Source organism: Echinops telfairi, unplaced genomic scaffold (assembly GCF_000313985.2).
Source record: "Echinops telfairi isolate 266 unplaced genomic scaffold, ASM31398v2 ScPeMD7_25;HRSCAF=90, whole genome shotgun sequence".
NCBI classification, from domain to species: domain Eukaryota; kingdom Metazoa; phylum Chordata; class Mammalia; order Afrosoricida; family Tenrecidae; genus Echinops; species Echinops telfairi.
The window spans coordinates 9,427,409-9,442,600 of record NW_022103922.1 but is presented as its reverse complement, the minus strand read 5'-3'; the positions used below and the strand labels follow the sequence as shown (position 1 = coordinate 9,442,600).

The window sequence follows — 15,192 nt, the reverse complement described above, 5'->3', positions numbered from 1 at the left end:
TCAGTATAAGACTCTGTCTTTGGAGCTGCCCTTTGAAATCGAGTCGAGCTCTGTTACTTCATTGTTTCTTCCGGTCACTTTAGCTAGTACATATTCAAGACCAAGTTTCAGAGTGTCTTCTGACATCCACTTTGGTCTTCCCTCCCATCTTTTTCACGGCCTTTCGGGTTTCATTTGGTGTGATATCCTTGCTGCCAGCCCACAACTCTTCTGGTTTTGTTTATTAATGTTCAATGCATCAAATCTATTTTCAAGATGTTACCTAAATTCAGGTGGGATATACTCATGGTAATACTCTGACACTCGTGGAATTTTTTTTTTAAATCTCCTACATAAGATGTCTTTATTTTTTTATTAAAAGATCATTTTTATCGGGGGCTTTTAGACAGCCCTTAGAACAATGCATACGTCAATGGTATCAAGCATATTTGTACATAGGTTGCCCTCCTTTTCTAAGCATTTACTTCCTATTTGAGTCCTTGGTATCAGCTCCTCTTCTTCACTCCTTCCCCTCCTCCCACCTTGTGAAATTATCTTCATTTTCATATCTTACACAGACCACTGCCACCTCTCATGCAAATGTGACCAATGAATAAGAAAGACTGAAGTATAATTGATACCTTTGATTTGTGCAGTTGACAAAAATAGTGCATATACCATGGACAGTCAAATAAAAGAACAAGTATGACTTAAAGTTCAGTATAGATCAGAGGTTTCTTAGAAGAGAGAATAGTAAGACTTCATCTCAAGTTCTTTGGACTTGTTATCAAGAGGAACCATTTCCTGGAGAAAAACGCCATGCCAGCCAAAAGGAAGACGGCCTTGACCGAGGTGGGTTGTTGACACAGTGACTGCAGTAGTGACAGTGGCAACGCCTTGGTTGTGCGAATGGCTGAGGACTGGGAATTGTTTTCTTCTGTTACACTTTGAGTGCATGAGTCACAACAACAACAACAACACTAATTAACTGAGGACATTGGTGGATTCATGATTGAATTCTCCCCTTTTGTGCAAGGTCAATCCGAGGCCAGTGTACACCGCTCATAGCCACCTCTGAACTATTAGTGGAGACACATTTGTTGATGAACAAACTATAAAAGACTAATCAGAAAGGCCTGGTGACCCACTTCCTAACATCCACCAATGAAAACCCTGTGAATCCCAAAGGTCTGATCCACAAGGGATAAATTAGGGTGCCATAGAACTAAGCAGTGTTCCCTCATGTTCATTTGGGTTGCCATGTGCTGGGCCCTCTCGTGCAGCTCTCAACAGCAATTATCAACTGGCCTTTGGATTCCCTCGAGCTTGGGTTTGAGAATCCTTGTATGTATGTAGCTGTGTGAGTGAAGTGGAATGACTTAAATACCAAGTAGCCAAGTGCCTGACCCTTGGAAGCCCTCATTTTGACTTATCAAATTAAGGAACTTAATCTTTCTTTACTCCAGTTTCTTGCCCTGCAAAACCGAGAAACCAATCACTTCTGCCTTGTCACAGCTGTGAGAGAGGGACCGGCTACTGCATGAAAAGCTTAATGACCAGGCATTTTTATTTTAATCATCCTCCTACTTTCCGGTCTTCTGCTCAGGGACCACACTCTATGCCTAAGTATATTAACATATGTGGCACGCAGCTCAGGTTTCCATGACTTGTTTTTAACCCTTCGGTGCATGTCAGATACAGCGTGCAGAGGCTCAGATGAGGTGGCAAGAGCTGCACTAGACCTAGTGAACAGCGCCTCTCGAGTTGAAAGGTGCAAGTCCATTGCTCTAATTAACGCCTTGTCATGTTATGCATCTGTGGCTGATAGTACACTGAGTCACACATGGCCATCGGGGAGTAGTATCTTCCAACCAAACCACCGTTCCTCATTGAACTTAGTAGCATCATGGGATATTTTAGAGAATGGCGTGTAAGAAGCTTATGTACCCAGCAGTGCTCAAGTGGAAAGTAGACTATCAGTGGTAATTATAATTTCAGGATTACATACTTCATTACTAAGCTGTATGTTAATGAGTGTTAAGTGATGAAGTTTCCGTACATGGTACATTGTCATTTCCATAATTTATTCCCTAATTTCCATGTTATTTAGGCAAAATAATGCCTGTTTATTAACTTCTTGATAACAATAGTTCATCAGTTCACTCACTCACGTAATATGCACAGGTGGAACCAGTTGATGAGCCAGGTGGTGTTAGTTACGTTGGAGTTTAACTTGACTTACAGTGACCCAGGGCACAGTGGGTTAGGGCAATCCGTGATGGTCTGTAGGAATTTCACAAGCTGATATTTAGGAGATCACCAGGCCTTTCTTCCTTGTCTGCCTTAGTCTGAGAGCACCCCTGAAACCTGTTTAGCATCATAGCAACACACATGCCTCCCATGTTTATTGGCTGTGCTTTAGTGTGTGAATCAAATCAGGGTCTCCCAAGTGAACAGTCGCACTTGGCCACTGAGCCACCATTGCCTGTGAGCCAGGTGTTAAAAAGATAACCGAGGCTGTAGAGGTAGGCGTTAGCTAAGGGATTTATAATTTGAATTGTAGGACCTAACCTTACGTTAGAATGATGATTTGGGTAGCAGTGTGAAGCATGGATTGCGTCTGGAGGGAAGCGAGGAGGGAGACCCATCACACAATTGCCAAGAATACAGGTTAGGGACTGAGGGAAGACTTTCTAAGGCCAGTCTTGCTTTGCATGGAGAAGGCCAACATTAACTTGAAGGCTTCCATCTTGAGCATCTAAATGTTCTCTCAGGGAATTCTTGAAGAGGAGAGCATTCCATAGGGGAGATTATGAGCTTCCGAGGAAGAACAAATGTGTGTGTGTGGGGGGGGGCTAATTTGATCATTCTTTAGACTTTAAGGCTTGGATAGTTTTTTCTGTGTATTGCTCAATGCCTCCACATATTTTTATCGCTAGATTAACAGTTGAAGAAAGGAAAAGGGCCTTATAATCCTTAGCCAATCACAGGTAACCATGCCTACTGCTGAGCACTTGAGCATGTACCGGGGCTATACTGAGGGCGGGCTAGCAGGCCTCACATGTTATCCTGGGTGGTGGTTCACTACAATCCTGAGCTCCGTCCCTTATAAGATAGTGTGTGTGTGTCTCTCATCTTGTCATAGCTAATGGATCAGTTTTTCTTTCAGGTGTTCCATGTATCCATAAAGGCATAGATGTTTTTCCAGGCATCAAAAATAACTGCTAAAAATTCTACTGACAGACTGTAGTATATCCTCTCCCTTTATTTTCTTTTTATTTCACCTGTGCATAAAGCCATTTGTCCATATTTCTAGAAACTTAATTTGGATCATTTAAAATCATATTTATGGAATTACTGAACTCATGTTTCCATATGCTGTGAAATTATAATTCATAAAATGGTGTCAGTATCCTATGATTCTAAAAAAAAAACCCTTTGATGTTTGTAACATCACTAGGTGCTTTAAGAGGCCCCTACAGTTTTATAATCAAAGCTGAATCAGTCCTCAAAATAAGCATTCTGCTTAGCTCTAAAAATGAATGTGTTATTTTAGATTCTGAGGCATATCTGTTTCAAATTAGTAAATAATTTCGGGATGAGCTGAAGTACCAAATGAAGACATTAAATATCAGGAAAAAACTAAATGTAAAATAAATGAGAAAAATAAGCAAAGCCTATAAACATAATAAGGAACCCTTAGTGGTGCTGTGGTTAAGCACTCTGATAGCCAAAAGTTTTGTTTGAATCCACCAGCCCTCTGATCCCCATAGACCTTACCAAAGCCTTAACTAAATTCACTGCAATTGAGTTAAGTCTTATTCATGGCAACCCAAAGGACAGAGAAGAACTTCCCCTGTGGGTTTCCAAGACTGTAACTCTCCCGGGGAGTAGAAAGCCTCACCTTTCACTCACAGGGCAGCTGTTGGATTCAAACTGATGGCCTATTGGTTAACAGCCCAACACCCATGCCAACAGAGCTCCTCATAAAGATTATAGACTGGGAAAATCTGCAGGGACTTCTACTCCGATGGACACTGTATGGGTTGGACTTGAGTTAATGGCACACAACAACATAAATACATGATAACACATGATAATAAATAGAAGTAGCAAACATGAAAAGCAGTAAACCAATTCAACCAAATATGCATCGAATTATTAATTAATGTTAGATTTGCGGGAGCACTGGTGGCGTAGTGGTTAAACATTTGGCTGCAATCCAGAAGGTGAGACGTTCGAAACCACTAGCTTCCCCTTGGGAGAAGATGAGTCTTTCTAATCCTATAAACAGTTACAGCCTGGGAACCTCACAAGGGCTATTTGACCCTGTCCTATGGAGTTGCTGTGAGTCGCTGTACACTGGATGGCTTCGAGTGAGAGTTGTTAGATTTGAGGAACCCTGGTGGCGTAGTGGGCTACCATTGGACTTTAGACTACAAGAGCAGCTGTTTAAATGCCCCCGGGGAGAAAGCTGAGCCTTTCTGTTCCCGTAAAGATATATGGGCTCAGGCACCCACGCGGAGAGCTTGACTTTGTATTGCAGGCTCCTTTTAAGTCTATGGTGCCTCAATGCCTCAATATTTTTTCTGATGTCCTACAGAGAAACAGGTACACTACACCTTGACATCAACTGAAACCTTACCTTGCCATCAGTGTATAAACGTGTAGGAGAAGAGAAAAGTGAGCCCAGTGCCCAGGGAAGTCAGTGAGAGAGCAATCCATTTTCAAGGGTGGGTGAGGAGTTACGGTAAATCGACAGAGCAAAGACCAGGACAGGGTAGTTTAGAGTCACATCGTTTGCAGAACTGGATAGAGAATTGAACTCCGTTCCTTGAAAACACCAGCAAGCAGCAGAGGGAAGTGGAAAAGCAAAAAAAAAAAAAAAAAGAAAACCTGCCCTTCCAATCTTAACAGAACAGCTATATTGATTTGCAGCCCCATTTGAATCAATGTTGTTGACTACCAGTGTTTCTTACTGTGATGAATCATCGCATGTTATGCTGGTTATATTAATGTTCAGCCTCACGGCCAGGATCATCATGATGAAGGATGGCTTCGGGATTTTCTTTTTGAATCGTGTTTGTGACTTGAGGTAAATGCCTATCACCCAGTGTGACTTGATATTGATGATGTGTGTGTGTTGTTTTTCTCTTGCAGTCCATTGACCCTGGTCAGCAGTTCACATGGGAGCACTCAAACCTGGAAGTAAACAAACCAAAGAATAGATACGCCAATGTAATCGCATATGATCATTCCAGGGTTCTCCTCTCAGCCATAGAAGGTAAGTAGATGCAGACATTAGTCATACCTTTATTTTCAAGGATTTACATTTGTGCATGAAAGTACAGTTTCTTTGTGATAAGAGTTGTATGAGCCCCCAATAAAATGATTTTAAAAAAGAAAATATAGTTTCTGCTAAGGTCTGAAGCCTTCTCAGAAAGTACTCACTTAAGACCGTACAACACAGAGCAGGTTTCTCTGGCCTTTTGTCTTGTGCCTGAGGTGGAATACTTAATAGTGTAGTTGTTTTTATGCAAATGAGGGTCGTCTATTTTATTGCTCATTTACCAGGGAGAATGACAGGGCTTTCTACTCCCGTACAGAGTTACAGTCTCAGGAATTCACAGGGCCGTTCTATACTCTGTCCTGTAGGTAGTTTTGAGGTAGAACTGACTCGATGGCAGTGAGCTTGGTTTTGGTTGGGGGCTGTTTATGAATGAGCAGGTGATTGTCAGAAGATGCCATTAGCTCATTGGTTCTTTTCTCTTTATGTGTTGGGTGGTGGGGTGGATGGTGGTTCCTTTGAGGCAAATTTCTAGGAACATCTGAAGATTAGGAGTTGGTGTTCGAATTACAATCAATTAAGCACATTAGAAATATCTGGTGCGTCTGGGTTATGGACTATTTCATAATCCTTGTTTTCCAGCAGAGAAGGGTTGCTGCCCTGCAATGAGAGTTTCCCCACCCCCAATACAAGGGGACATCAAAAAGTTCGTGGAATAGAAAGATAATAGATTTTTCCCCATGATCCTTTGAAATGCACTGGTATAATATTTATTGTCCTTGTGTAGCATCAGGTCACTTCTGACTGTAGCCTGTTGGAATTGCTCTGTGGCCTTACCTAGGAGTCCTTTCTCCCTCGAAGCTGCTGCTAGATTTGAACCACTGACCTTTCCACTTGTTGCTGTGTGTTTAACCCCTATACCACCCAGACGCCTTCCCATATTCATGCTTTGCCTTAAAGATTGCTGAGGGTCCTTTCCATATATTACTTCCAAGAGTAAGTACCCTCACGTGCGATCCGAAAAGCAGTTGGGATCTCAGACGCAGCAGTCAGCCTTTTGGCTGTCAGCACAGTGGACTGAAAATACTATACCACTTCAGTCCTTCCCTGCATGTTGACAGAGAACCTGGAAATCACCAACGGCCACATACCAGGTAGACTTCATCCTTCCAGGTGTTTTAGAAAACATCACATGATACTTGCTCCCAAAACAGTTCGTTTTTGAAGCTTACCGGTTCGTACATTTTGATCTCTGGTTGTTTGAGTTTCCTTTTTTATCCCCAGATCCCAAAATTTGGAATGCCTGTCACTTTGTCTTATCGCTCTAGTGAATTCTTACCTGTGTTTTGAGCACCCGAAGTTTATTTTAAAGTAAAACTCTGTTGTAAAGCATTCTCAATAAGCACTTCTCTTTTTCAGGGTTCTCGAGAGATTGAGGAAGAGGGGGGAACGGATGGATGGATGGATGGATGGATGGATGGATGGATGGATGCATGGATGGATGCATGGATGGATACTTTAAGGAACTGGATTGCACAGCTGTAGAGGTTCTGACAAATTCAAAATCTATAGCTGCAAAGACAAGCTAGCTATTCCTGCAGCCTGTGTCCAAAATTCAGAGATCAGGCAAGGGGAAGAAAGAAAACTTCTGAAAGTCTATTTATAATCTTGACTATATCCTAGAAAGCTCTCCATTTTTGCTCTTAGGGCTGTCACCAGCTTGGTTGAGGCCCACCTGCAGTGTGGAAGGCAGGCTGCTCTCCTGGAAGCCAGCAGCAGCTAGACTCGTGTGTGACCTGAGCCTAGTGTAGTCGACGCAGGAAGTGAACCATCACAGCACCCAGAACCAGCGAGTCCCTCATTTATAGTGCTTGGGAACAAAAATGATCTTGGAGCCTTTGAGCGAGCTTCATCCTTATAGTCAGACCCTCACGCCTCAAACTGGTCTTGTGTGGCGTAGATGGTTTCTGCACAGTTCATCACAAGTCATCTCACTTTGGGTGTTGGAAATGCCCCTATTCAAGAAACTGAAAGATGCTTCGTGTGATAAGATGCTGGTCAAAGTTGCTTCAGCGCCAGTCCAGGCAAGATAGTGTCAGATCCCCGCTTGCTTCCTCTTACGTCCTCTGCACAATAGATTTTTGGCATATGTGGATGCAAAAACATTTTTTCCCTTTGTCTTGTTCTCATTTTTTTTAATTATAAGAAATACACATACTCATTTATGTATAGACACATAGATAGGTAAGTAGATAGATGGGTGGATGGATGGAGGTATGAAAGGAGCTAACGTCTTGCTATCTGAAATCATCTCCATAGTGAATTAAACACCAAGCCAAGTCCCAAGCAGTGGGGAGAAACCCGATTCCTGTTAGTGAATCAGTGAGCACACACTGTGGAGCTCTCTGCCATGATCTGGCTCAGGGAGCGTGTCAGCCTGCCTTTGCTGTCCTGCACTGGGGTTCCACCGGAGCACTCAGGTGTCCCTTGCCACCACAGCCTGTTGTCTGCCCACTTCGCCATTAGTTTCTCCTCACCTGTTATTTTCCACCATCTTAGAAGCAAAGTGTGCTGGAGGACAAAGCCCCCGCCCGCCCCCCCCATCCCTTTCTGATGGTGGCTGGCAACGATGCACATTTCATTACTCTGCTATTTTTACAGTGTAAAAGCCAAAGCACTTGAATCAAACAGAAAAACTGCCCTTTTACAGCTCCGTGGCCACAATACCTTTTAAATCTAAAGCTGACTTAGAAACCAGAAGTCCTCCCATTTTACGTGGTATGCAAAAGGCTGGAAGCACTTAATTGAAGTTTAGGGGCGGCATGAAGAGCTTAAGCTAGATTACAACCAGGAATAGCATTTTTATCTCTCAGTGAGCCCTGACCAGCACTGGTGGAAGGGGAAGTCACCCCCCCGCGACTCCCCCCAGCACAGAAGAGAATATGCCAGCGAATGAAACCATAGACCCACAGAGCAAAGTTTCTCTAAAAGGGAGCTTTGGCAGCACAGGTCCACGTGTTTCCAATTGCGAAAATGCCAACTGATGTCATGAGCAGGTTAAGCACAAAGGTGCGCTGGTTTGGCTTCCACCTGAGGCGCTGAGGGGAATGTCTTTGGTTGCGGCTTTGGCTTTGGGTGGTTCTCTCTTTCTCAATGGTGGCAGACGCTCTCTTCATTTCCCTTTGCCAAGTGACATGGCCGAACATGGTGGCAACAGCTGGAAGTTTCTACAGTGATTCGTGGTGTCTGCATCTTTGTTTAGTGGAGCAACACCAGCACAGGACAAGCTTAGCTAGATCACACTTGGGACCAAGGAATCAAAACCACTGGGAATTGTGCCTGGCAGGGATGCTCCCACCCATCTTGAATTCTCCTGCGGTGACTTTTCCTTCCTGAATCACAGTCGTTCTGTTTGTGCTGAAAGAGCAGCAGAATACATTCAAAGGGGACTTCCTTTTACACAGCTTCCAATTGCTGAATTATAGGCAAGCGGTGCGGAAGACACAATTGAATTTTTGACCAATTCAACTACCAGGCAATCCCTTTCCTTGTTGTCGTTGGGAACAAAAACTACCTTGGAGCATTTGAGTAAGTTCAAACTCACAGCCAGGCAACCGCCATGCTTCAAAAGAGTGTTGTATGACATACACAGTTTTTGCAAAGTTCTCACAAATAACCTCACCTTGGGAGTGGGAAAAGCCAGAAAGCAGTTGTTTATGGAAATTCCTGCAGAAGTGAATGGATTGATGATCAGGACTGAAGATAAAGATCTAAATGCGGAGTGGCTGGATGGCGATGGCTGTCTGTGCATGGACACAGTGTTGACTAATAGGCTTAACTGAAATCTAAAGTTGATTAGGACATGCCCCTTCATCAACATAGGGCAAGAGACATGGACAAAGCCTGAGACAAGGAAAGCAGGTTTCAGGTTGCACCTTGGTCATGAACTCGCCAGGTAATGTTGTGAAGATCAGTTTCTTGAGCTGTGTGCTTTTAACTTCACCTGGTGTCTCAGTGGGTGAAACATTGGGCCATTAACCGCAGATCAGCAATCAAAACCCACCAGCCACTACAGGGAACACAGATGAGGACTTCTGTCCCCATAAAGATTTACAGTCACCAAAACCATATATGAGGGTCCCGATGAGTCAGAATGGATTCAATAGCTGTAGGTCAGTGGGTTTGTTGTCTTGGTAAGTCAGCAGTATAATTACTTAACTATGTCGATAACTGTCTTCTAGACATGAGAAAGCTGATTCCCAGATTCCCACACTGCAGATTAGTATTACTCATCTTAGACTCCAGTTAGTCTGCTTTATTGACCAGGGCGTTCAGTGGCCCACATCAGCAACACTGCATTTTGACAAATGATGGAGGAACTTTGCATATGTCAAAAGCCCACCCCAGCCCTGTATTTTTCTCTAAAGACCCATCTTACCATGTGGCATTTGCCTATGGATCACACAACATGTGAGGATTGCATGTCCTGTCTTACGACATCAGTAGCCTCAGGCGGTGGCACAATTTGGAAAACTGTCAGTGATTCAAAAGCATCAGAGTCATGGCAGTGCCAAAACAAGAAGGAGCAGATCTGTCCCTAAAGGATTCCACACGCACTCACCTTCAGGAATGCCCTCAGTCAGTTGCTGATCACGATGGTAATGCGGAGTGACTCGCAAAATGCAAGCTGATCATTTCATCCCTGGATGAGAAGGAGCATTTTCTACAATGTTAGCATCTTCACCTTTGCCAACCCCAACCTGCCATTAGAAACAAACACAATTGCCATCAAATTGATTGCAATTGTTGATGATCCCATGCCCTTCATGTATTTTAGCAATACATCAGTGCCAGGCCTTTCTTCTAAGGCATCTCTAACTAGATGTGAACTGTCAGCCTCACTCACAATCAGTCGGCCAGCACTTAGCCATTTGCCACAAAGGAATGTCTTATTAAAACCCAACTCCACTGCCATCAAGATGTGACTTCTAACAATCCAATGAGACAGCAGAACCACCCCCTTGGAGTTCTCAGAACTCAAAATCCTTGCAAAGGTAAATAGTCTCATCTTTCTCCTGAGGAGCAGCTGGTGAGTTTGAACTGCTGACCCTGAGGTTAGCCACCCAACTCATAACCTACTCTACCCACAGGACTCCTTGTCCTTTGGACAACAAAACTCAATTCTATGAACTCAGTTCTTACTCAGAGTAGCCATTTGAATACAGTAGAACTGGGCCTGTGGGTTAGGAAGGCAATAAATCTTCACTGGAGCAAATTTTCATTGTTCTCAGAACTATAAATCCTTGCAAGAGTAAACAGTCTCATCTTTCTCCTGAGGAACAGCTGTTGAGAGTTCAAACTGCTAACCTTTTTGTCAGGAGCCCAACATGTAAGCCATTGGTTTTATCATTACTGTTTTGCTGGGAAAGCCACCTGGTAAGATTCCAATTTAGTTGTTGGCCACATGAAAGATGTGACAAAAGGCAAATATTAAAATGTCATCTTTGGATTCAGCAACGACGACAAGAAGTGAAAACAGGTGTGATTACCTGGGTCCCTGCTTATGTGTGGGGCGCCCTATCACAGACTTCATTTACTGTCCATCCAGAACACTCCCTAAAACGGCAGCTTGTCTTCCGTTGCACAGCTGAGCAGACTGGAGCATTGACCTAACCAGGTCAGTTAATGAAGACGAGTAGCTCAGGAGTGGCAGAGCCAGAACACGATTGTCCGTGTTCAGACAGAGGCTGTGGTACTCACCAGCACACCACTGGGGCCTGCACGGCGCTTGAGAGCTGGATGTCTGGGTGTGTGCCTTTCCCTCCTAAGTCCCAAATGGCTCCTCTCTTGGCTGGGAAGCCTGTCGAAGCCGAAGAGAAAGCTTGAAAGCACACCTTTTGAAGCACTTGTGTTAGAAATCTCTGAACTGGGAACAAACTGGTTATCAAACAGAACATTGAAGAGATGACTGTAGGAGATCAAAATGATAAACCTGACTTGAATGGTTACAACCTTGTCACTTGCTCCACCATCAGATACACTTTAGGCTGGGCTGGTTTTCAATATTCCCTGAATTACATATTTTTCATATTGGGGTTTTTGTCTGATGCATTTTGTCATTCTGGGTAGCCTTCTTGAATCTTTGTTATGTGTTTTTCTGTTTCTCAATGTGTGAAACCCAGCACTGATGACCCTACAGAGACAGCAAGTAGAATGAGGGTTCCTAGGGGGTAAACTGGGGCTGGGCAGATGATATCAAGGAATTCAAGAAGGAAGAAAATATTTTTAAACTGATTATAACAATTGTACAATGCTGCTTGATGTTATTGAACTATGGAGTAGTATGATATCTATTAGCTCCCAGTAAAATGTTTTGTTTTGTTTTTAAAAGAAATCTAGAACTCCAGGTAGGCTCAGTTGTGTTCTTAGACTGTGGTCAAAGTGAACTTTGTTGAAAGAACGGAGGGCTTCATTCAGTCAAGGGATCCAATGAGGCACTGCATTGGGTAATTGTGCTGCCCATGATCTCTTTTGAAGTGTGCAAGAGCAAGGATGTTACTTTGAGGACTGAGGTGCACCTGACCCAAACCATGGGATTCTCCATTGCCTCATATGCATGTGAAAGTTGGGCATTGAATAAGGAAGACCGAAGAAGAATCAATGCATTTGAATTGTGGTGCAGGAGAAGAACATTGGCAGTACCGTGGACCACTAAAAGGACAAATCAATCTGCATTGGAAGAAGTGCAGCCAGAATGCTCCTTAGAGGCAAGGATGGCGAGACTTCAACATCTCATGTACTTTGGCCATGTTACCTTGTTAACAGTTATCAGGAGAGACCAGTCCCTGGAGAAGGACATCAAGCTCGGTAGAGGAGCGGCCAAAAAGAGGAAGACCTCTGACCGGGTGGCTTGACACAGTGGCTGCAACAAGGGGCTACAACAGAAGAACAGTTGTGAGGATGGTGCAGGGCCGGGCGGTGTTTTGTTGTGTTGTATATGGAGTATGGGGTTGTTGAGTCAGAACTCGCTGGACAACACCTAACAACAGCTGCAGCAACTAGAGATAGGCTCTTTTTCACCAGGTGAAATGCGATCTACAGGAAAATTCATCTCCTAATAAGATCCCTGCATGTACCTGGAGCACTTTGTAAGGCACAAGAAAATATTAGTGTTTGATCGATGGAGAGAAGAGCCACCATAGGAAATGCAAAATATATCATCACCTTTCTGCTTTGCATAATAGGAGCAATTGGGGTGGGGGGGGACCCAAGGGTACATAGTATAGGTGATGATACAACAGCTTGCTTATTTGTAAGATGCACAATTTAGCACCTTTACAATGAGACAGCAGCTGGTGGGAACTGCTGCCCCAGACGTAAACCTAATTGAAAAAACAAACAAAACAGAAAGGGCAGCACTGTTAGTCTCTTGGGAAATTGAGGCACCCACCACCCTTGAACTTCTCTGTTTAAGGTGTCCTGGAGCCCCTCCCCAGTGGTCAGAGGGTAAGACCACACTGACTTGCTGACCACAGCTGACCGCTGAGGCCCACCTGCATATCCTCCCTTTCACAGCTCGCTTAGGCTGCAAAAGATAGTAGTCGTCTTTTTGTGGTTGTTTTTAATAGGCTGTAACACCGAGTAATGTGATGTATTTTTCAGTACACTGGAAAGAAGTATAGAAAAAAATGACTTGATATACGAAAGGTCTTCGTGTTCTCTATTTTGCTTCTTGGGGCTTTACTATTTATTGCAATGATTATGCAGATCTCACAGACAAAATTCATGATAAGAGGGATAATTAAGGAAGTTACAAAGCCATAATGCCAATGAGAATTGCTCAGGGTTTAGTTGTTTATCAGGACAGTTACAAAGTTTCACATCCACTCATGGAGGCTTGATGATGAAGTGCTTAAGCATTGGGCTGTGATCTACATGGTCAGCAGTTCAAAACCACCAAGAGCTACATGGGAGAAAGACTGAGCTCTAGTTTTATAAACAGTTACAGGCTCGGGAACCCACAGAGGCTTGCTGTGAGTCAGCATTGACTCGATGGCAGTGAGAGTAAATGTCCAAAGGGTCAGACCACTCAGCCCCACTTCAGTGGGCCAGCAAGTACCCGCCACTCTGCAAGCCAGCCTCCTGTGCAGAAGTCCTCATCCTATCTGGCCTGTGGGTTGGGATGCCCATGGCTCTGTTCTGTACCCTGGCTGTTCCTCTGACGTAGCTATCATCTGGATCCAGGCGCTTCCCTGCACAGGCTTCTCAGGTCCAAAGGACACTCCACTCCCGGCTCTTTCTGGTGATGGATCCTTACCCCGCTTCTCAGAGGGCTTATTTGATTCACAGTCACATGACACGCCAGGTCCCCCTGTTTGCAGCTATTCACAGGTGAATCCTATTAGTATCTTCCCTTACCTTCTTACCAGACCCATGCAGGGAAAAGTCACTTGGTAGGAATTAGAGACTTTGAAAAGAAGAGCCACTATAAATAATCCCTGTCCCCGAAATACAACATATGCTAACATTTTCTAGTGGAGTTTTGTTGTTTGATATTGTCAAGTCAGTTCTGACTGACATTGACCCCATAGAAAGACAGAATGGAATTGCCCCCTAAAGCTTCATGGGCTGACATCTTTAAGGGAGAGGCCCCATGGAGGCTCGTCACTTGATTGTTGGGGTGCTAACTGAAAGGTGTGCGCTTTGAACCCACCAGCTGCCCCATAGGAGAAAGATGTGGCCATCAGCCTCCAGGAAGATTTACAACCTTGGAGACCCTGGGGGGCAATTCTGCCACACAGGCTAGCTCTGCATTGAAGTGCACACAATGGCCACATTATCTTTGTTCTTTTCAGTGGTTGAGGGAGCAGATCCCCAGATCCGTTTGCCCAGGGAGCTGCTGGTGGATCCAAACTGCCAGCCTTGGTTAGCAGCAAGCACTTAAGCCGTGCACCACTGGGGCTCTGAATGACCGTGAATGGAACTTTCCCAGAGGAAGTTCTAACATCAAAGAATTATAATGGTTGGTTTTTTTTCCCAGTGAAGAATTCCTGTGAGCATTGTCAAGTGCCCTTTCCCCATCACCTCTTGTGTCTCTACCTGCCTTCTCTCGCCCCCTGCCTGCTCCTCTCGAGCTGTGGTTCGCTGAGACACTGGCAGATCCTTTGTGACACCTACTGTGTGTGTTATTCTAGTTAGAAGTGACATAGGAATTGCCTTAGCACATAGAAACCTGAACACAGGGACCCTGTAGGACAGAGTACACGTGCCCCAGAGGGTTTCCAAGCCCGTTGTTATCTTAGAGCAGTGGTTCTCAACCTTCCTAATGCCACAACCCTTTCATACAGTTCCTCATGTTGTGGTGACCCCCCAACCATACATTTATTTTCATTGCTACTTCATCACTGTCATTTTGCTACTGCGATGAATCGGGCGACCCCTGTGAAAGTGTAGTTCGACCCCCAAAGGGGCCATGACTCACAGGTTGAGAACTGCCGTCTTACAGGGTCGACAAGAAAAGAGGGAGACCCTCCACGTGATGGAATGACATGGTGACTACTACCGTGGGCTCAAACACCATGGTGGTGAGGTGGTGCAGGGGCAGGCGGTGTTTTGTTCTATTGTACTTCGTCGGCGAGCTGTGAGGTGGGACCCTCTCGATGGTATTAACACTGCAATCATTCCAGAAGCACACTGCCACACCTTGCTGCTGGAGAGGAACCGGGGTTTGAACCTCTAACGTTTGGATTAGCAGCTGAGTGTTCGATCATTGCACCACCAGGTCTCCCTGTGATAAGATATACGCCTCCCTAAAGACCCTTTTTGAACTCAGTGGGATTGCTGAGTTGATTTTGTCAGATTACTCAGAATGCTGGTCACTGATTGAGCCTGGTTTCAGAGTTCCTTCAGGATTTTCAACCTTTCAT

The 15,192-nt window shown here is 44.4% G+C and overlaps 1 protein-coding gene across 45 annotated transcripts in view; it reads left to right on the top strand.

The window, feature by feature from the left end:
* PTPRD (protein tyrosine phosphatase receptor type D) overlaps window positions 1-15,192 on the top strand; it is a 995,611-nt gene that overhangs the window by 898,463 nt on the left and 81,956 nt on the right. For all 45 annotated transcript variants that reach the window (XM_045289116.1, XM_045289153.1, XM_045289139.1 and 42 more), the window contains one exon: window positions 5,140-5,263. In XM_045289116.1, coding sequence (XP_045145051.1) covers window positions 5,140-5,263 — 124 coding nt within the window. The remainder of the gene's footprint in view (window positions 1-5,139; window positions 5,264-15,192) is intronic.